Genomic DNA, 22,503 nt, shown 5'->3' with positions numbered 1-22,503 from the left:
GTCAAGAACTCAAACAGGATATCGGCATGTGAAATACACAGATGCTATGTGACTGCTGCACACTCTGTATTCTATGTGGAAATATAACATAGGAAACTCCCCCTGTTAATACAGGTAAGAACCTTCTCTGCAACTGATAGTCTTGGAGAGTCGCCCAAGGCAAAGAGAACGCAAGGGAATTTATCGAAGGTCACATGTGTCAGATGCAGGGCTTGAATCCAGGTCTTCCGGACTCCAATGCTAGCTCGCTATCCACAATGTCTTTTAGGTAAATATTTAAAAATATATATATATATTTAATATCACATATAACATACACATTATGTATGTTATGTACTATGCAAACATTCACATTAACACAGGTTTCAAGGGAACTATGACTTTGCTAATGCCTCTCAATACATTAATTTAAAAAATCAAAAGCATGTGAAATTAATATATGTTTCAAAAATCCTACCACAATATAAAGGAAGATTTAAAAGGGCATTTTGTTAACAGGAAAGTTATTTTTTCCATACCACACTGGAATACATTTCATAGTTCAATTGTAAGTTTTTCCATTGTTTTGAACTGTCAGAAAGTTTTCTACGTATGATAAACACTGACATGTGAAGGAATACTCTTAAAGAATACAAACTCAAGTCATAAAAATGCAAATCAAAATGTACTGAAAAGTTTCAGCCTTTTTAGCACAAAACACAAAATCTACTTCCAACTCATGGAACTGATGACAACTACTAAAGGACAGACTAAACTATTCCCCTTTATTTGTTAAAATTGGTAAAACAATATTTGAGGGAGTAGTATTGTTGGGTTATAATTGTTGGGAATAATACCAAACAACTCTTCTCCATGAACAGAGCTTTGGCTATCTGTTGAAAAACAACAAAACTTTATTTTGTACTGAATATAACATACAGAAAGACAACGTCTCCCTCAAAACAAGTTTTCTTAAAAGAGAAACACATGTTCCAAAATGCAAAGAGTATGGGGTACTTAGAAACAGCACAGCGCTTTGATGTTATGGTCCTTTCAGAACTTTTACTGCCCTCATATAGGCCCACCTAAGAAGGCAAGTCTGCTGTTTCATTCACTGTACTTGAGAATAGTCTGGACATAAGAAATATGACTGAAATCCAAATCCACTCCAGGTCTGCACAATTTGGTGCTAAACACGTCTAACTGTTATTAATACTTGTAGATGTGAGAAGTGACTGTAAATAATTTTTTCCCAGGCTCATGCTACACATGATATTAAATTCAGGCACATTAGCTAACTAATGGAAGAGTAGTAAGTAATGCTACAGACCAAAACAAATGGGAGTGGCAACTTTAGGCTTAACTGAATAGAATCTTTGTTAAACAATACCAGACTCTGGAGAACAGTAGATGCCCCTTAACCCAAAATCCCACGTACTCCAAACTCCATACTAATGGTTCTTCTTAGCCTAAACACTTAAAACTTGTCCATGAAATAAAAGCGACCTTTTGGGGAAAGAAGGAGAGGTGAAGTCAAAAAGATTTGGGAATGGTGGCCAAAAGGAGCAAGGGACAGGATAACACAAGCTGGTAAGTACCCTGCATTTTTGTTCTCTCTCATTAATGGTCTTTCCAACCTCATGTTTTGGCCTCTCAGTGTAACAAATCCACAAATGTAGCTCATTTAGAGCTTCCATTTTCTGGAATATTTCTGTAGACCCTATGTTCTTAGTTATTAAGTACTGAAGTTCATAATGGAACGTAGAAATAACTTTTCAGAGCTCATGAATTTCCTGCTCACCAGATGTCTTTTTTTTTTTTTTTTGCCACAAGTCCAGTGTAAAGTCTTAGTACATATGGAAATGATTATGCTTGTTATTCAGTTAACCAAGAACCTTTAATTTCTCCCAGTTGAGAGAAGAAAAAAAATACCTGAAGGCATTTTTGGGGGCTGGGGGTTTCCTATTAAATAATAAAATTCATGGCGTTTTCAGTAGTCATACCTTTCTTAGTGAGTAATCTCAATAGTCTGTCTCTGGTCAACTTGAATGTGGAAGCGATTGTCCAGCTTTGGTCTATTCTGAAATTTACTTGCTATCATATTGTTCCTCAGTGAATTTTCTAAGATGATCAGGCCCATTAGTTTTATACAGTGAATTTCTGAATTAAAAGAAACTTACTATTATTGATGAGTTTAAAAATTAAGGAAAATGTTTTTTTGTTTGGATTCAAATGTTTACCAAAAGTGTTTGGAGTTCAACCCTGAACACTACATAAAACCAAAGAAAATAAATATATGGACAGCATTTTTAACTTCCTCAAAGTATAATATACTGACATTAATTATATGGATATGACAACTTTGATATTTTTAGTTATGGTGATAGGATTAACTTCTAAAAATTGTTTTATTACTTTTCCCTTAAAAGTGAGTTAATTTTTCAAATTCTTATACTGTTTTTCAATGTATCCCCATATTTGTTTTTAGGAGACAGCTGAACAGGTGAAATACTGTCCATGATAAATAAAACCAGTATAATTGGAGATAAAAAATACTACACAAAAATATCTTTAAATACGAAATTGCAAAATGTCACGCAATGAAGACTTTTCAAGAACATATCTGATTTTCTTATAGGCATTATTATAATAATCATTATTTTAAAATGCACTTAGATGTACACCATAAATACACAAACTCAATCATAAAGTTACTAGAGTTAAAACAAAATGGAAAAAACAAAAAATTCTTGCTCTCTAAAAGTATTCAAAAGAAAAAGAGACAAAAATAAAAAGCAAAAATTCCCTAAAATAAATCATACAAATAGGGGAATCTTCTTAACTAATGTAAAAAAATCACCAAAAAAAGAACCACTAGTCCTCATCAAATGTAATTTTTTTCCCTTGAAATACTGTAATTTTAGACATCTGTTCTTTTCGTTTCCGGCTTGCTTCCCAAGAAGGATGAAGGGGCTGTTGTAGCTGCTGTTTCTTATTTTCAGGCCTTGTATACAAACTTCTGTCAAGGTGATTCCTGATCTGATGCTCATTTTGTTGAAAAGCTAGGTGTGGAGAAAGGAAGGGGCAAAAGAATGGAAGTCAGTTAAATTCAACATGCTATGTATGCACACACGTGTATCTATGCCATATAACAATACATGTGTATGTAACATACATGTGCACATGCATGTGATACATAAATAGGTATACACGTGTACTAAATACACACACACACACATAGTTCCTGTGTTCAAAGTGGCTGCAATCTAGTAGGGAGAGAAGACATCTAGAGAAATAATCAGAAGAGTCTAAACCTTTCCCTCCCTTTCAGAACCAAACATTCAGGAAAAGCTGTTTATACTGGTCACCTCTGTACTTCCTTTTCTCTCGTCTCAACCCTTCGCATTTTCTCTTCTCACCGTCTCCTTCAACTAAAAGTGTTCTATCCAAAGTTAGCAATGAACTCTACATTAACACAGTCTGTGGCTGTTTCTTTTCTGCATCCTTCTTGACTCTTTGCAGCATCTGACACTGCGATGGACACTTTCTTGTTCAGATTTTCTGATCCTGTTCTTTCCTGGTTCTCCTACCCATCTGGTGCTTCTTTTGCTTTATCCTAAACCGTGTCTAGCTTCCTGATTGTGGGAATATCCTAAGGCTTCTGGCTTGCTTTTCTTCACATTTTTACATCAGAGTTGTGCTGGAGCTGGCTTGGACCAGCTTGGGAAAGTCAACCATTAAAATCTGCACCTTGGAAAGCAGAAAATGTTATAACTCAGGACTTGATTTACTGATCTGTGGATCGTCTAAAAAGTGAAGAAATATTACTAATGAAAACTAAGAGCTAGTAATGAAACATTTACCAGCATATACTGCTCCAAACTTCTCTGTGACTAAATTGGCTACTAAGGGTTCAATTACCATTCTAGTAAATCAGTATATCCAGCCCTAGTTTCTCTCTTGTGCTCTAATTCCATGTCACCAACTGTCTACATTTGCAACTTAAACTCTACCTCTTAAAGGTATTTTAAACTCTACAAAACAAGTCTATCTTTATCCACAAAACCATTCATTTCTGATGGGGGCAGCATCAGCCTTCCAGTCACCAGATGTGTGACCCTGATGCATAGTGAAGTGAACCAGGAGAACGCTGTACATGGTAACAGCATTATTGTTCAATGAAGAATTGTGCATGATGTAGCCATTCTCAGCAATACAATGATCCAAGACAATCCCAAAGTATTAATGTATCCACCTCCAGAGAAAGAATTGATACTGACTGAATACAGACTGATGCATGCTATTTTCTTCCTTCCTTCCTGTCTTTCTTTTATTCAAGTCTTCTTATACGGAATGAATAATACGGAAATGCTTTAGATAACTGCACATGTATAACCTATTTCTGATCACTTACTGTTTCAGGGAAGGTGGAGGGTTGGACAGAATTTGGAACTCAAAACTGTAAAGTACATGGAGGTTGAAAGGACAGGGTGAGATGGCTGGAGTTCTATGAAATAGTGCTGAGGTGGCAGCTGGACTCTGAAGGTCCTGAGAGCAATCTGAAGAGTCTGCTGGTCATCACTTTATTTTCCTTTAATCACCACTCCAGAAAGGGCATCTGCTTGGAGATGCTTAACACTACACAGGACAACTTTATTCCTCAAATCTTTTCTACTGAAAGGAAAAATAAATTCATCCAAAAAAAGAAGCATTCCTGTTCATGCCAAAATAAGGTGACAGGACAAATCAGAAAGCATGAAGGTATTTATACAATATATTTTGTATCAAATAATATTAAAACTTAACCTTTACAGTGGGAAGGGGCCTTAGAGATCATTTAATCAACATAAATGATAATGAATACAAAACTTTTCCCCAAATATTCAGTACCAAATATATTATTCTTATTAGGAGATAAGAGCAAGTGAATAATTTCCATAACACAAATCAAAACACTGGGATACAAAAATGTATACTATTTTTTTTTTTTAGTAATATTCACACTCTTTTCAACAAAATCAAAGTGAAACAAATAAAACTACACTTTGCATTTAGAGTCACTGAAATTTTCATTATGACTTTACCTCAGTGTAGACAATCCATACATACCTAGAATTCTGTTTTTAGGAAGCTGTTCTCTGGCATTTCTAAAAGGAAAAAAAAAATATTACCATTTTTAGGAGAAAAATAAAGAGTTAGAATTTTAAAAAGATAGTTAACAAAAATGATCACAAAATGCTGAATATAAGGCAATACAAAATCCTGTCTTTAAAAACTCTTCAAAGTTAAATATGGGAAGTGAAGCAAAAGGAATTTTAAGACTGTCAGGTAATATCTATTCAACAAAAGACTTTCATTGTTATGACAAGATTAGGAAAAATCAGTTTTATTTCTTTCTAGTATTAAAATGTGGTTATCTTGTTTTTCATATATTCTTAACAAAATCAAACAGTTTTTTCATATTTAAAAACATTTAGTACAGGAGTAGGCATAATTCACATTTTTAGAGCCTGGGAGGCAGGTAGGACATGCATTATTATCCTTATTTTTGCATATATAAAAATTAAGTCTATGAGGTTAAGTGACTTGCCTGTGATCATACAGATTTTGTGTGTGTGTGTGTGCGCGCGTGCACGTCAGAACAAGGAGTCAAATTTAGGCCTCTTGTAGATCAGCAATTTTTCCATGGTATACCACAGCTGGCAACACGAAATTCATTTTTTCCATATAACCAATGTTATAGATAGCATTTAGGTTTCTAGACCATGTCATAAGTCTATTCAATACAAAATTTACACTGTGACTATACTATAGCCATAATACTGAAATATAATAGCTGAAATATAAGTATTTAGTTCTATATTAGTAATAAAGCATTTTAGCTGAAATACTATGGATATAATTATTCCCTCTCCCCTAAAGAAAACACCAATAAACACTGTTGCAAGTGTGTGTGTGTGTGTGTGTGTGTGTGTGAAACTATCATTTATAGTAGTTTCATTTTTTTAAAGGGGAACATATGTTTTGAGTTCCAACTGAAATGACATGCCAGCACCACCACATTTCCCACTACTGTCACAGACAGTATCTTGGCAAAAAGCAAGGTCCCCAGCCATTGCAGGAAGTTGTCAGGGAGGTTGTTCATATGTAAAGGATATTCCTAACTTGGTGTTCATATTTTGGAGAATCTGAGAGAACACAGGAGGGAGAAGGTAGCATGACAATCAGGAGGTATGCTATTTTCAGTTAAGAAAATAATTTTAAATGATGCCTCTGAATTTCTGGCTTCCTAGTTATCTCAAAACTGAGACAGACAGGTTTATGAGATAAATAGAAGGCAAATATATTTTGTATGATAAATGGATCATAGATTTGAAACTTAAAGTATCTTTAGAAGACCAGCTAATATAACCCTAACATATTAGAGATGAGAAAATTGAAGCATGAGAGGTTAATCTGACTTGCCCAGGCTCCGACAGCTAGTAAGTACAGAAGTGGGTTTAGAGCTGGGTTTTCCTGATTCCAGATACAGTGAATACTCATATCCACTATGCACAATAGCTCTTCATTCACTCTTCCATTAAAAACTCCAAGAATTGTTAACATACAATATGTCATGCCACATTTTTCCATTTTTAGAATCTTTCCCATTCAGAGAACACTCTTGAACTTGGAATGATGAAAAATAAAATTCCTGAGAAAAGCAGCTCTAACAAACCTCATATGCAGGGAAGAATGTGTCACCCTCAACTTTCAGGGGGCCATAGAATTGCATGGAAAATCAATGATGTAGCAAATGTTATTTGGTTTTCCCATAGGTTACAATAAGAGAGCATATTAAAAACAGTATGAAAAGGGGAGCTGCTAGAAGCTGAAATATTGAGAAATGACATTTATTAGCAGTCAATAATATGTATTCAGACGTCACTTAATATGGTAAGAGCAAACAGCATCTCCCTAACTCAACAGTCTCTCATCTTCGAACTACTTCACTTTTAAAAGATCTATATTTTCACTGGTGTTCTTCCCTTACAAGAACAAGTCGTTTCATGCTGTCTGTCACCCATGTAAGTAGAAGGCTTTCCAGAACAAGCAGCTGCCAGAGCATGTGCTCTGTTGTCATGGCCTCCAGAACCCCAGGTCACCTTCATGTCATGATAGGCATTAAAAGAAGTGACTTTAGGCAAAGTACTAGCAAAACATGGCAGGATAACATTCTATGAGAAATACGGCTCCACCCCAGGTTGTATCAATGCCACAATGAGGCATAGGAGTAGGACTTTACATCAGACCCTTTCTCATAATACACTTGTAATAACTGATGTTTATAATGAAGACCATGATTTACAAAAAAATGTTTAAGTTCTGCTCAGTATGTGCTCTTGAAGAAGGCAAAGTAAACATTTAACACATTTTACAAAGGTTTTCATTATAAACAGAACTTTAAAAGTTTGGCCTAAGGTTTAGTTATCTGGAAAATTCACTTACATGATGCTGAATAATAGACACTATTGAATACATATCTGCAAACCTTACTGTAACATAAATAATTCCATAAAAATGACAGGAAAATTCTACAAAGGGGATGGTAATATTGTGTACTTGGTATTAGGTCCCTAAAATAGAAACCCTCATGAAGTGTGGACTTTCAGCATTCCTACAATTTGCTAATACTATTTATGGGTGCAGCTGTGTCTAAGTGAAACAAGGAGAATTCTGATTTTTATTTCATTAGAGGAAAATGGCTTTACCTTCTTGTCCTTCTGGATTCAGATAAAGAAGAAAAAAATGTTGATTCCAGTCGCCGGGCTTTTGTTGCTGGCTTCGTTCTCTCCACACTCTCCAGTCTCTCAAGCTTTCCTTCTGCAGATGACCCTTTCTGGGGAGCCTCTTGGTCCTTCGCTGAAGGACAGCTGCTACTTTCCTTCCTTCTGGTCCTCTTAACTTTCCCAATGAAGAAATCATCATCGCTATCAGTGTCCTCAGACAGTGAGGACTGTTTATAGAACCTTTCTTCTGTGCTATCATCAAAATATTCCTTTTCGTCTGCACTCTGCTCCTCCGTAGCACTGCCATCATTAGTGACGGGGGCAGAAATCCTTGTTCTGTCTGTCTTGTTGGTGATGGCAAGATTTCTCTTCTCTGTATTTGGGGTTTCAAAAGCAATCAGAGAAGACTCTTGAGAAGGTTTTAATGCCACATGTGGAGGAATTCCTGTTTTCTGTTTGTCTTCCATCTTATCCACTTTTTTCCCAATGCTGTGTGGCTTCTTTGACAATGTTTTAACATTTTGTTCCTTTTTTGCTGCACTTTCTTGGTGCTTAAATTTATCCAAATTGGCAGGAGAGCTCTGCTTTACTGCTGTCTCCTCACTGTAGTTTTCTTCTGAAGAATCCTTCAGTGATTCAACTTCAGTAATAACCCGTCTTGAATCTTTAAATGCTTGGACAGCAGCTACAGAAAACAAATAATTTGAAATACACACATTATAAAACTTTAAAGGTCAAGTACTTTTTACTTTAGTTAAAAACGCATTACTTAGGATAGGGTATTATATTAGATATAAGATATGGGTCAGAAATGAGAAAGTAAGTTTCTTGGATTAGGAAAACCCTTTATACATAGTATACTCAATCTTATTCAATGAAATCATTAAATTTTACAGAAAAAAAATCTACAATTCTGTTTAAATAAAGAGACACAAGTGAAGGGTTCAAACTTGATTGAGTTTAAATCAAATAGAAATAGCATTTGAATATTTATAGAAATAACAGAAAAAAACATCAATTCCTCAACCATTAATGCCAGTGCTAGATACCATCATAGCTTTTCAATTAATTTTGAAAAACAACATTTTATACACCCCACATATCACTGTGATATACACAAAAAGATGTTACTATGTCAAAAGCAATAGTGTATTAAATACACTCACATTAAGCAAAACTATGCTATTCAGTGTTAAACTGAATGCACGGAGCTATTTATCAGTCACTATTAGTAAACTATAGGATTTTAAAAAACAAAAAAATATTATAGACTTCAGCCATTACAATCATTTGGAAACAATGTGGTTTGAAATAAATCACAAAGTTCACTTATATTTATAAAAGGAAATAAATATTTCCAAATAAAACATGACTATATATATAATATATATATACATATATACACACACACACACATGAACTGTGAAATAATTTAATTCATACCTTTCAGTGCATCTATTTTCTTCTTCAGTAATGGATGTGTAGCTAGTCTAGCAACTGCTCTTTCGGTTGCTGTAGAATCTGGCTGTATATTTTAAAAAAGTGAACTGTTAACCATTTGATGATGATAACATGAAGATTAAAATAAATTAATAAAAGCAAAATAAAATCTACCAAAGTCCTACAACAGTGAGTTTAAAGCTCATTGAACACACTGTAGTAATGCCTATGTTCTCCTCAGAAGTCAAGCCATCTTTCTTACGTGTTAACATTTTAACTGGTAAGGAGATAGGATTTTGCAGGGACAAAAACACTTACAGCATTAAATTTCCCCAAAACAAATGAGCTGGGGCTCTTCCCCAGTTGTGGGGCTAGCTCTTTATTCATCTGAAATGTTTACAATCAGAATGTTAACCTTAGAGATGATTTTTTATGAAACAGGCAAAAGTAGAAAATTTTCTTCAATCCCAAATAACCCTTTTTTCTTCTCCAGTGAGAGTAATGAAAAATGGAGTGAAAAGTATTAAGAATCATAGTTCTAAGACTATTAAGTTAACTGCTACTTTATTAAAGAGACAATTTCTATTCAATCAATGAACTGATCTATTAAATGAGAAACTGAACCATATCCATTCATAGTATATCCAGAAATTAGTTCAAAGGAAATTCATGTAACCCAAGATAAATACTGAATATAGATTTTAAAAATAATATAAAACATATTTATCAGATGTCTGTTACACTTAATTGGATTGTACCTGGAATCAAAGGAAATACAAAATAAGTAAAAAGACATGGTCCCTGGCTTAAAGTAGGGCAATTGAAGACAAGACCAAGTGATATTCAATAATGAGAGGATGAGGATGACACTGACTGGAAATGCAAGAATTCAAATAAGAATTGGTTTAGTAGATTTGGAGAAGACATACTGGAGTCAGATTGCAGAGGACATTGAAATGGAGGGAGGAGACTTTGGACTTGATGTTATAGGAGATCAAATGACTGTTTGTATCCCAGGTACTGTGCATCGTAGCTTTGTACATAATAGGTACTGAAAAATGCTTGTTTCCTTGGACTAGGGCTATGAATAAAGCTATGAACTAGTTCAACTGTTTAGCAAAATACTCTGTAATGATGAGGAAAAAATCAGTAACTGTTCATATCCACAACAGGCATTTATCTGAAGAATGACAAAGACATATTCACAGAACTACTGCCAAATGTAACACAATCTGAAGCACAGTGATCTGAATAATGTCTGCACAAGGAGATTAAATGTAATGGAATACCATTACACCCCAAGAAGTCATTAGTACAAGAAATCCAGAGAAACAAGGAAGATATGTATGAAGTAAATAAAAAAGGGAGAGGAATTCTCTCTCTCTCTCTCACACACATACACACACACACACACACACACACACACACACACACACACTCCTTCATCCATCCCAGAATTATATAAATGAAATAACACAAATGAAGCTAAACCCAAGTAAATTAAAATGAGTAATTCTGGTCCCAGAGAATGGATGATGAAGTATTTTCGTCTTCCTGGTTAACAGATGAGTGTTCTGCAGCAGAATGCCATGCAATAGGAGACGCAGTTGTTTTCTACTTTGGTTTTTCTTTGTGGTTTAAAAAACAAAAGGCATCAGTAACATTTTTTTTTTTAAAGTAAGAAAGTCAGGGAGAAAAGAATTATTATGACTTTGGTGATAAAAGTAGTACAGCTAGGAAAGGGATCCAGTCTATATTTGAAAATGATAGACATAATGAATCTGTGGGGATAACAGGACATTTTAGTGGAAGTACTTGTAGGAATTTGGAAATACATAGTGAAGGTGAGAGGTCAGGGACAGAGACTCAGATAATTAACAACACATACATAAGGTTTTAGTATGGAGATAAGGTAATGTGGCGAAAAGAAGACTGGCGCTTGAACGCTGACTCTGTTACTTTCTACCTGTGGACAAGCACACTTAATCTCTCTGTAGCCTCAGTGTTTTCATGTGTAAAATGAAGACCAGACTAAATGAGCAGTAAAGTCTACGACACTGTAACTTCTTCCATTACTCACAGAAAGCAGTCTATTAAAAAAATGAACTTAGATATCAAACATGAATATGTTCATATGTAATGAACAGAAAATAATTCTAATGTACATCTTTAAAAGAGTATACACTACATTTAACAGGATAGTTACACCATGAATAAGCAGCATGTTTGCTGCCGTCTAGACTTCTTTCTGCTCTCTTCTGGGCACTTTTCTAGTGTTTCATTGATATCTTTTTCTTTCATTTCTCGCTATTATTAAATACATCTTCTCATAATGCTCCCCCTCCCCACAGAGAACTCTTCTGAAGAGAAGTAGAGTTATGCAAAAACTAATGAAAGCTTAGCCGTGTCTGAAGACATCTTTTCCTGGCCCCCTCTGCTGAAATGAGGGAAGCATGGCTTGGAGCGTTTAGCCTTCTGCAGCATGCTTAGACGCTGCAATAATCAAGAGTTCTGACACTGTCTGTGGTCACTGTGTACACTGTTTTCCTCAGGCTACTGACTTCAGTCTACATTAGTTCATGCCTTCCCAGGTTTCTCTGAATTTATCAAATAGTTAATATAACACAATGATACTCCATTTATTCCATGTAATAACTACATAGTAATTGTTTCTGTTTTACAGGAGCCCTGGGGGGTCTTCTTCTCCCAGTTTGATTTTTTTTTTTTTTTGGATCAAAGGCACCATCCCTAGAGTAACTTAAAGAAGCCTATTCATTGAATGGGTGTGATAAGACCTTAGCCTGAAAGGGCCAGGGTCTCCCACTGCATCCTGGGCCATCTCCAGTCATCCTTATGAATACCAGGCCCCTGGACCCAGATGACTCCGGAGGAGAAAGTGAGGCTGGTGTCCTTGCACAGCCCTCTCTCACCCAAATCAAAGTTAACTGCAAGTCATGTCATCATCTTGATGTCATGGTTCTCTTTGCGAAGGAAGGACAAATGCAACATTCCATTTATTTATGTACCAGAAATTGTTTGACTACTTACTAACTGGTGGACACATAATGCTTCTAGCTCTTTGCTACAACCAAAAAAGTGCCTTTATCTGCTGGGTTCTTTCCCTCTTTACTTGATCTCTTTGGGAAATATGCCTAATACTAGTATATCACTAGGTCAAAGAACACATGTGCATAATGTAGTAACTTTCAGGTTATGGCTCCAAATTTATGAACAGTTAATTGGGCCACTTCACAACTCCACCACTAGTGTAGTAGTGTCCCTGCACTCTCACAGCCACAGTGACTGGTTTTAGATCTAACGTACTATTTACCATAGTAATAAAAGCTCTATTTAATCTTATATTTATAATTTCTTTTTACCAACTGCAATTTGTCTAAAGCTTTTTCTTAACATACTGATATAAATGATACAATTTTTATTATTTATGTGGTTTATTATGTTTATAGTTTTTCTAAGTATGAACTAATATTACATTCCTAGTATGAATCTGACCAACTGTAACTTTTACAATATTCTCCTGAAGTCCCTTTGCTAATATTTTATTGAAGAATGTTATATTGCTATTAACTGTAAATACTTTCTTTCTTGATTTATCTATCCTTGATTTGTACAAAAAAAAATTTGTCTAACAAGAAGATATCAGTAGGTTGCTGTCTCTGTTTTCTCTCTCAAAGTTGGAGCTAATTGCTTTTTCAATAACTGATAAAAATTCATTTGTAAATCTATCAGGAGCCGGGTTTTCTTTCTTTGGGAGTGCATCTATAATTTGTTCAATTTCTTTTTTTTTTCTAAGATTAGGTCATTAAAATTCTCTATTTCTTATCCAATTACTGTGAACATATATTTTTGTAAATATTCATGAATGCTTGAAAGTTCTCTATTTCACTAAATTTCTATTTTTTTTTCACTGTAGGATTACAACTCAGTTAAATTATTATTGGGTGTTATCCTTTATCTTTTGCAATGTCACATTCTAAGCTCTTTTCTCCTTTAACAGAGAAGCTGCTAGGTTGTGTGTGATTCTGACTACAGCTGTGTTGTACTTGAAAACGTTCTTGTTGGCTGCTTATGGTGTTTTGTTCTTTGATCTGGAAGCTCTAGACTTTGGCTATTATATTCTTGAGTTACTTTTCATTTGGTGATTTTTTTTTTAATAGAATAGCCAGTGGATTCTATTTTTCACACTATCCTCTGGTTCCAGCAGGTATGGGCAGATTTCATTCATGATTGAGTATGTACTATCACTGTACTAAGCAGTGCCAGGTCCTTGGGTAAGGTTTTATACCTCTTGCACTAAAAATCTGTCATTCTTCCAAATCTTTCATTTATAATTCTCTTTTCTTCCTACTTCTTTCTTCTTGAGTACAATTTCATTTATGACAGTTTAAACTTTAAAAAAATCTTGCTTCTTTTCATCTAAACTTTTATCTGACCCAGTGGATAAGCTGAAGGCTTTTCTTGTAGGAGATATTTAACCATATTTTATGGTACCTTCTGGGCTCCATTTCTTCAGTGTTCAAAAAGATATGGGTATCTGTCTAGGGGTGAGGAAGAGGGAGCTGCTGATTTTAAAGCATCAAAGAACACAGAACAAATGTATGATGCAAGCCAAATGAAAACTAAGGCACAAAAAGATTAAATGACTTAACCAGTATTACTTGGTTACAAGATATACTTGTTGGCAGATTTTTAATCAAGTGTTCTTTCATGATATCTGTCATTCATATCAAGGGTAAAGTACTAAAAAATCAGAGTGTTTTAAAGATTAGTGAACTCTGTAGGACATGTTTATATAAATCTCTGGAGGTGCTATGGTGACACTGAATAGACATAAAGTTATAAGCTAATAATTCTAATAATTCAACTACAATTTAGACTGAGAATATTTCACTACTAGCTGGAAAAGTTCTTTGACTTTAGTAAAGAACTATTAAGGAAAATAAAAATTGGATTCTGAAGTAAATATGAAAATACAAGCAATGTTAATTGCAAAGTAATTCTGTATGTCAGCAAGACATAGAACTGTTACTCTAGATCAACAGGTCTTGCAACACATCCTCACTGTAAACCCAAGAATCACCCGATGTTCCTGTCTGTCAGTAGCTGAAATCTCTGTGCTGTCTCCTAACTAGAATGTGGTGCCCTTGAGAGCAATGACTCTCCAGTTAGCTTTCCTTCTTTCATTACACTATCACATTCATTTTGTAGGGACAAGTGAAATGAAAGGACTGAAAAAAAGGTCTGAGAACATTTTGCATCCTCTCTTTTTGCCTCTCTCCAAGAAAGAGTTCATGAAGTAACCAATACACACCTCTGACTAATGAGTATTGGACACACATCAATCGCTATTACAAGGATGCTCCTTTGTTTCAAGGCCTTTAACTGCCTCATTTCCAACTGGTGCTGGCCATAAAACAAAAACCAACCAAACAAAAAAACCCAATAACTAAGACCTGAACTCTGTTCCCCTGGTGTGACACTCAACATACTGACATGAGACTGCCTGCTCAGCCAGCATCACATTTCTAAAGATCAAAAAGTGTTTCCTTTAGTTGTTTTTTTCCATCACTGGTAGGCATACTTTTAAACTTAATTAATATATTTTTTTCTCAAGTTACTTCCTGTGGGTTCAAAAAAGATTCTATTGAAAACTTCATAAAAATACACTTGCTTCTTTGAAAAATTTGGCTTCTTTTAATGAAAATGTAATAGGAATTTGAGTAACTTCACCATACCAAATAATACAAGAGCCCCAGTTATAGAAAATTAAGCAATGACAAGAAAAAAAGGCAAAATGAACTTGTCATGAGGTAAGTGTTACAGAAATAATAAAGACCAAATCCTGAGTCCACTGCTCCATACTACCTCCACTCCCTCAGGCCTCCAACTGCCCAAAATCACCCCTGAAACTGCAATGCCTGGGGCAATTTCAGGAAATAACTTTAGGAATTAACTCCTTGGCAGTTTCTCAAGATGTGCAGAAGCTATATTCTTCTAGGCACTTCTATTCCCCATAAATATCTGCTGAACAATTTTAGGCATTTGACTATAAATTGGTAGTATGCAGGGGAACACAACAACTAGCCCAAGTTGGGACCTATCGAACATTCATTAGTCTTGAGAAGAAAGGGGTAGTGGTCATAGAATATTGAGCACAAAAGAAAAGAATAATTAGAGACCAGAAATGATAGGCTTAATTTAACTACTTAACACAGCACAGGAAGAAATGGATTATCAAGAGAAGGAGTGAAAGATGGGTAGAAAAGAGAACCAACTAATATAACAACCCTTTCATCAGTCTTCTAGTGAACCATCCTCTGTCTCTTTTGCAACCAGTCCCTTGGGGATAGTCCAGGGACTTTAAAAAAATTAGTTGTTGAGAGCATTATGGAGCTTAGAAAAGTGAAACTGTAAAAGGTAGAGAATGGGGTCTTTTACACTAGTCTTCTGGAAATGGAGTCTGAACTGGTCACCTTGGTCTTAAGAAAACTGATCGTTTCAAACACTGGTGGTCTGAGAGAAGGGAGAACAGGAAATCAAGAGCTGGAGAAGGGACACAGAGAGATGGTAACTTTACAAGAAAAGAGAGTGGAGTTAAGAAACACGTTTTCAGCAAACACATCATACAACAAAGACTGACAAAGATAAACATAACTTTTGAAGAGCATGATAAATAAACAACGTAAGAACACTGCCGTGTCAATGGAAGGGCACTTCTCAAAGGAAAATGAATCAAAAATTCCACAAAGAAGGTGAAAATACTGTAATAAAGTCTAAAAGGGGCTCAGAAATGACAGGGGAGCAAATCTAAGAACCTTCCAAATGATTCAGATCAAAGAATTAAGTGAAAAAAATCAAAGAAAAAGAAGAGATTAGAACTCTTAAACAAGAAGTAAAGAAATCTAATCAGGAACCAAAGAATCTAGAACAAGTGACAAAGACATTCTCTATATAAGTAGATTCTCTATTTAAAAAAAAGGAGATTCTCTGAAAAGGTGAATGAGAATCTGAATGAGAAAAATGCAAAGGTAGAAGGAGGATTAATTGAATAAAACCAAAAGAAAAGTTTGGAAGAACATGGGAGAGCTCTACAAAAAAAAGTGAATTTGTTGACAGGATGAATGAATGAATGAATGAATGAACTTGCATTTATTAAGCACTGTTTAAAGTGGAAAACACTATAAGAAGCACTGTGGATACAAAAAGAAAAGCAAAGTAGTTTCTGCTCTTAAGACTGCACATCCTAACAGCAGGAGATAACACATACAGGAACAGATACAGTGGACTTTGACATTTGGTCAGCTAGCATTTTAAAACACCTATTAATCAAAGTCATTACCTAGACCTCTCTCCTACACTTTGTTCTCCCAATTGGAGCAATTTTTATCATTTTATTTTATCATTTAAAATACTGATCTACCAAGAAAGGGATGATTTTTCTTCTGAAATATCAATTCACTTTCCCCAACTATTCTGTTTCTTATTTTTCTCATTTTACTTTCATTCCTTGATTCTTTAGTCCATTGATAACTGTCTTCCCATTGTAACTCAGAAAAATATCTAGTATTTATAGACTCTATTACCTCATATTCATGTCCTTGTCAAACCTTAGCTTCATGAAGACATATATTTTATTTCCACACTGTTTCATTATTATTTGAAAATATTTAACTTTATGCTTTTTTGTCAATTTGTATCTTAAATACTCTGCTTACCACTCGGAGCTTCTGAAGGGATGATCTGAATCCTTCCCTTTTACTGAATGGTTATGTATTTTATATATTTTCTTTGGTTGATATTCTTTAGTTTTACAGCATGTTACTTTGGGCTGCCAAATGATTTTTGTAGTTCTGATATTTGAACAAGATATTTTCTGATGAATTACATTTGAAGTGTCTTTCTATTAATGTCTTGTAGATCATCTGAATCTGTAACTAATATTTCTGGGAAATTTTATCATGTGATTGCTTGGAGTCTGGCATTCAGGTTTCCTTTATCATGATTACTTGTAAGAGATAAAAATAATTATGCAAAAAACAATATGGCAACATTGTTTGTGATGTATAAGGCAGTCTACCCTGCCACTTGAAGATTTCTCTTTTACCATCCACCCCAGACTACTATGAGGAAGGGTACCATCACTGGTTCTTCAGATAGGATTATTTTCAGCAATCTTTTCATTTATGGAATAGTTTCACTTGTATTATGTATTTGGCTCAACTCAAGTTAAAGCAGATGTTACTTGAAATGCAAAATGCTTCAGTCACACTTTAAAACACTGAATTAGACCTTAGATTTCAATAAGATAATTTAAATGTAGGAGCATCTGTAATCACACCAAGATTCTATTAAGTATTTTGCACAGAATAAATGACTAGAGCAGTAGACTTTTTATTGTTGCTGAATTACGAAGTAGTCAAGTTAAAGTAAAGTAGCATCAAACCATCTTTGAAAAACTAAGTACATCAGTACTTTGCAATCTTAAGACAAAACCTTCAATCAAGGCAGGAAACACGTTTTAACAGAGAAATCTCAAACTAGTCTGTCTATGTGTAACTGTGAAGCCTTGAACCACTCATCTTTTAAGGATAAACAGAATGGCAAGTAAAACTCAAGTCTGCCAGAAAATGAAATTTGTGAACTGTCCTTGTTTAAGAGTTAAGGATAACATGGTATGAGGCTGAGTGATACTAAGCAAGTTTTAAACCTCTTGGCACCACCAAACAACTCCTAAGAACAAATGAGGTACAGAGAAAACATAGATTTGTATTGACAGAGGAAGTTCCTCACTTTCTGCACAATAAAATACCACTCAAGTTCCAAGGCTCATTCAAACTAACACAAAGTAGACAATCTCTTTGACGATCACTGTCTTGACACAAAATTTCTTCCAAGAAGGATTCTGCTCCTTATAGGTGAACAGTTTGATGAGGATGTCAGTTGGCACAGGATTAGTAAGGTATAGGGGCACTTTATGCTCCTCCTTATACTCCAAGATTCTATCCCCCAATCATATCTATTTTATGAATCTGAGGGATCTGAATATCAATAACATGTGACTCAATACTATTACTCAATTTCATGTCTTTGATAACAGCCAATAATACCTGCAATGCTTATATCAAAGTAAATTCCATTAAGTAAAAGTTCTTAAACATAGATGTGTTCACCTAAGTTCAAATCTCGTGGAAATCTATTTAATGAAGATATTATCTTCTGAGAGTGATATCTGAATAAGGTAACTATATTTGAGAATCTGATATGTCTTCCAAAATATAGTAATGGTATTTTGATTACAGGTTTTGGTAAAGGAAGTGCCACTGATTACTTTGTAACAAAAGAGAAACAGGGGTTAGTTCCTTCATTTTTATGGATGAAGACACTTTTCTGCATATTAGGGAACTCTATGACAATCAGTGGAACAGCTATTCCTCTCTAAAGAAAGTATTAAGAACTCAGAAACTTAACATTAAAGAATCTGAGTGAGAAGAACATGTGGAGATAATCTGGTCCAATGTATGATGCATTTTCAGAAGAGGTACTGAGGCTCAGAGATGTTAACTGACTTTGTCCAAGGTCACAGAACCGAAGGATTAACCTAGGTCACCTCCAAAGCTCTTTGCATGATTGAACAGGATAATTTATCTGCTCTTAAAGGTTGGGTTGCATTCACAGTAGATAGTTACCAAAAAGACTTTAGAAAAATATGTACATATTACATGTACCAACACTGGAAAATGTAGTACAAATTACGGAAAAGGGGAAGTTATTCGTTCTGGAAAACAAAGGTATTAATGACAGGAATATATAAATGGGAATCATACATATGAGTAGTTTTATTTAATTCTGGCTAGCTTAAATAAAAATATTCATTAACATGGCAAATATGGCAAAAAAAAAGTTAATACTGTCATAAGGTTAATTTCTAAACCTCATAATTCTTTGCATTTGGCTATCGGTATGTTTAACTTTGCTTTGTTTCTGTTTAACATTATAAGAGCAGATAATTCTGGGTGGACTTATTCTTGGACAGAAATTCTACAGGGAAAAACTATCTATGAGTACCAAAGTATTGTGATATGTACAAATCATCTCTTTTATTATTTTCCAAAAAATTCAATGACCTTTTTTAAACTGAAACACTTAAAAAAAAAGACATTTGGATATAATTTTTATGATTAGATTAAAAATGAGTGATTCAACATGCCAACATGTTATATAAAAGGCAACAAACATTGTAATGAAGCTCATTTATACTTTAATTTTATATATTTTTCTGGTTTATGTACTTGGTTTTCTTTGTATCTTCTCAATATAGGCATTTTTACTAAGCTTATCCCTGTTATTTTTACCAATAGCAGGACTAAAATGTTATTTTCAGTTATCTCCCTTAGTGGGGCACAACAGAATTAAAATACCTGTTATGTATGCCATTCAATATAATAATACCTGACACAATAACCCCAATGAGTAACTGAGGCTGGAGATAAAGTAAACAAAAGACATCTTCCAATATAAAGAAACAGCATAGATTTAGAGATACCCTAAAGTCTGAGCCAGAAGAAAAAAGTGACTGCACAACAAACAGAGTAGACCCTCAAAGAAAAAACACAACTTGGCCACAAATATCTCAAGGTAGAAATAATGAGTCCCTTTCTGAACTCTTGGTACAAAGAACTGGAAGGCGATTAAGTAAGCCTAAAACAGGAGACAGTAAATCTTACCTAAGCAATGGAGTCCATAAAAATTATAAAGCACAAGATGGAAATCTATGGTAATGAGACACGAATTAGAACAAAAATCAAAAAAACCTAAGGCATCTATTACGGAAAAAAAATGACCTAGAAAACAGATTAGAGAAAGGTAATTTAAGAATTATCAGGCATTCCAAAAAACAGGACCCAATACATTCTCTGTGAAAACTGTCAAATTCTATTAGAATAAGAGAGAAAAGAATAATCAGAAAGAATCCACAGATCTTATCTTAAAACTTCAAAATACAAACTCCCCAAAATGTCACAGATAAAATCCAGATCTTCAAGGTAAAAGAAAAAATACTGTCAGCAACTAAAAAGAACTCAGATACCAAAAATACAGAATCAGGATCACACAAGAATTAGAAGCTATTACTATGAAGTGAAGATATTCCAAAAGGTAAAAAGACAAAGGCCTCCAGGGTTGTGGCAGAATCAGTAGAGAAGAGGTGAATTTAGCATTGTTACAAAGGTATTCAGTATGACTGTCTTCCAACTGTTTCTCAAACAATAATTGTTGCCATATTTTTTTCATCTTTGCTAGTTTGCATGGAATGAGATGAAACCCTATTATTGTTTTAAGTGGAATTTCTCACACTTTTCTACAGTTTTGGAAATTTGTTCATGTGGGCATTTATAGTTCGAAAACTCTTTATATCATGTGACCACTTAAGGTTGGGGAGACACAGAGACAGACAGACAGACAGACACACACGCACACACCCCATTTCCCTATAAATTTTAGATGACCTATAAATAATGTTTGAGATTTTTTCTTAACTATTTCCTTCCTAATTCTCTCTTAATTTTTTATGCAAAGTTCTTATATTTGATGAAGTTCAGTTTTCCATTATATTTGTTGTTCAGTCATTTTCAGTGGAGTCTGACTCTGTGACTCCATTTGGCATTGGCATTGGTTTTTCTGGCAAAGATACTGGAGTGGTTTGTGTAATGGTAATTTAAGGTTAACACTGGATGGGTGGGGAAGAGTGAAAGATCTCCCTCCCCTCCCCCCTCCCCGTATTAATAGGCCTCAATACCTTTGGTTAATTTCTGTTAAGGTCAGAGGGTCCTACCGTCCTGCTCTGAGAGGTGAGGTTTTGCTTTGGGGCTTATTTGTTGGGAGAAGGTGTGTGTGCCAGACTGGACTCTGGATAGCTGTTTTAAGAAAGCCAGCCCCCTTTCCCCTCAGGCTTTGAAAGCCTAGATGTCGGTGCTTCTCTCTCTGGTAACCATGCATGTATGTAATGGTCAGACAGACCTGACTGCCAATCCTTATTTCTGTTCGCACTTTCTCTGAAGTTCAAGGTGTTGACTTCTTCCCTGAACTAAGTGAATGATACATGTGCTTGAATGAAGTGATTGTGGACCCCTCCAAAGTGGCTTTCCTTTCAGAAAAGCACATCCAAGACCCTGTACAGCAGGCCCTCCTGTGTATGCCGGGGTCCTTGCTGTTACAGTTTGCCATGTCCTTCTCCAGCCCCTTTTACAGATGAGGAACTAAAGCAAACAGGATTAAGTGACTTGCCCAGGGTCACACAGTTAGTGAGTGTCTCATGAAGATGAGTCTTCCTGACTCCAGGCCCAGCACTCTTATCCACTGTATCACTTAGCTGCCCTTTCATTATATTATACTGCATTTTTTACCCCTGAGGATGATTTTTTCTTTAATCTTGTCATATACTTCAGAAGTTTTAAAAATAATAAATTATGAAAAGCAGAGTTGATAGGTCTAGTTTTGTACCTGCTGCAGGATTTCAAAGCAATATGTACATAATACTTAAGTATAATTCACAGTATCATTAGGTCCTTGAGGGAACTTTTAAGTCATAAAAATTTTTATGCCTGCATGAAATATTTTTTATGATAGTGAAAGAACAAAGGAAACTGCAGTTTTCTTTATTTGAAGTTTATACATGATGTTTACCACGGAAAATTCAAAAGAAACTGAAGTTTTCATATATTTAGGGTCACTTCCATTGCAAATAGGTTCAAAGGAGAAAGAGCGATCATTTTTCAAATGGTAAATTTAGTTCTGCCAAACAGGTGCTCAGTAAAAGCACATTAATATTTTTCTTCCAACTTGTTATATTGAAAAGAATGTGGAGAAGAGAAAAAAGAAATCCCTTATGTGCAATTATAAATTAGTTCTTTAAAGAGACCAAACAAATTCAATTTAGAAACACGTCACTTGTTCCATGAGTCTGACAGAAAGGTTTTGTGGGCAATATTTTACATTCAGATGCTGAGGTAAATAAAGGAAAGAGGTTAAGATAATATTATTCCCACTGATTAAAGCAAGTCATTAGGCAAAATTCCAGATTAAAATGAAGGTTACAGATATAACAGAGTAGATATTGTGTCAAAGAATTGCCAACTAAAAAGTTAAGAGGATTTAAAGTTCAGTTTTAGGACTTACTCAAATATACTTATCAGCACGCTAATTACATTCTAACAAAGTAAAGCAGTGGCACTGATATTCTGCTCAACTGACTTTAAAATGTATAATATGTGTCCTCTTCTCAAAACCATAATTTCTT

At 34.8% G+C, this 22,503-nt stretch overlaps 1 protein-coding gene across 3 annotated transcripts in view; it reads right to left on the bottom strand.

Moving 5' to 3' along the window:
* Window positions 1-875: 875 nt before the first annotated feature.
* Window positions 876-22,503, bottom strand: part of SRFBP1 (serum response factor binding protein 1) — a 102,910-nt gene continuing 81,282 nt past the window's right edge. Inside the window, exons 5-8 of one of the 3 annotated variants that reach the window (XM_072597148.1) lie at window positions 9,192-9,273; window positions 7,731-8,433; window positions 5,089-5,126; window positions 876-3,041 (exon numbers count right to left, since the gene is read on the bottom strand). In XM_072597148.1, the coding sequence (XP_072453249.1) occupies window positions 2,854-3,041; window positions 5,089-5,126; window positions 7,731-8,433; window positions 9,192-9,273 (1,011 nt within the window). In that variant the 3' untranslated portion in view covers window positions 876-2,853. Of the gene's footprint in view, window positions 3,046-5,088; window positions 5,127-7,730; window positions 8,434-9,191; window positions 9,274-22,503 lie in introns of all 3 variants that reach the window. The other 2 variants (XM_072597149.1, XM_072597147.1) reach the window with 2 other exon arrangements.

The sequence above is a fragment of the Notamacropus eugenii genome, chromosome 3 (genome assembly GCF_028372415.1).
Source record: "Notamacropus eugenii isolate mMacEug1 chromosome 3, mMacEug1.pri_v2, whole genome shotgun sequence".
Classification (NCBI taxonomy): Eukaryota; Metazoa; Chordata; class Mammalia; order Diprotodontia; family Macropodidae; genus Notamacropus; species Notamacropus eugenii.
The sequence above is the reverse complement of the archived record's forward strand: the minus strand, read 5'-3'. Positions and strand labels throughout refer to the sequence as shown.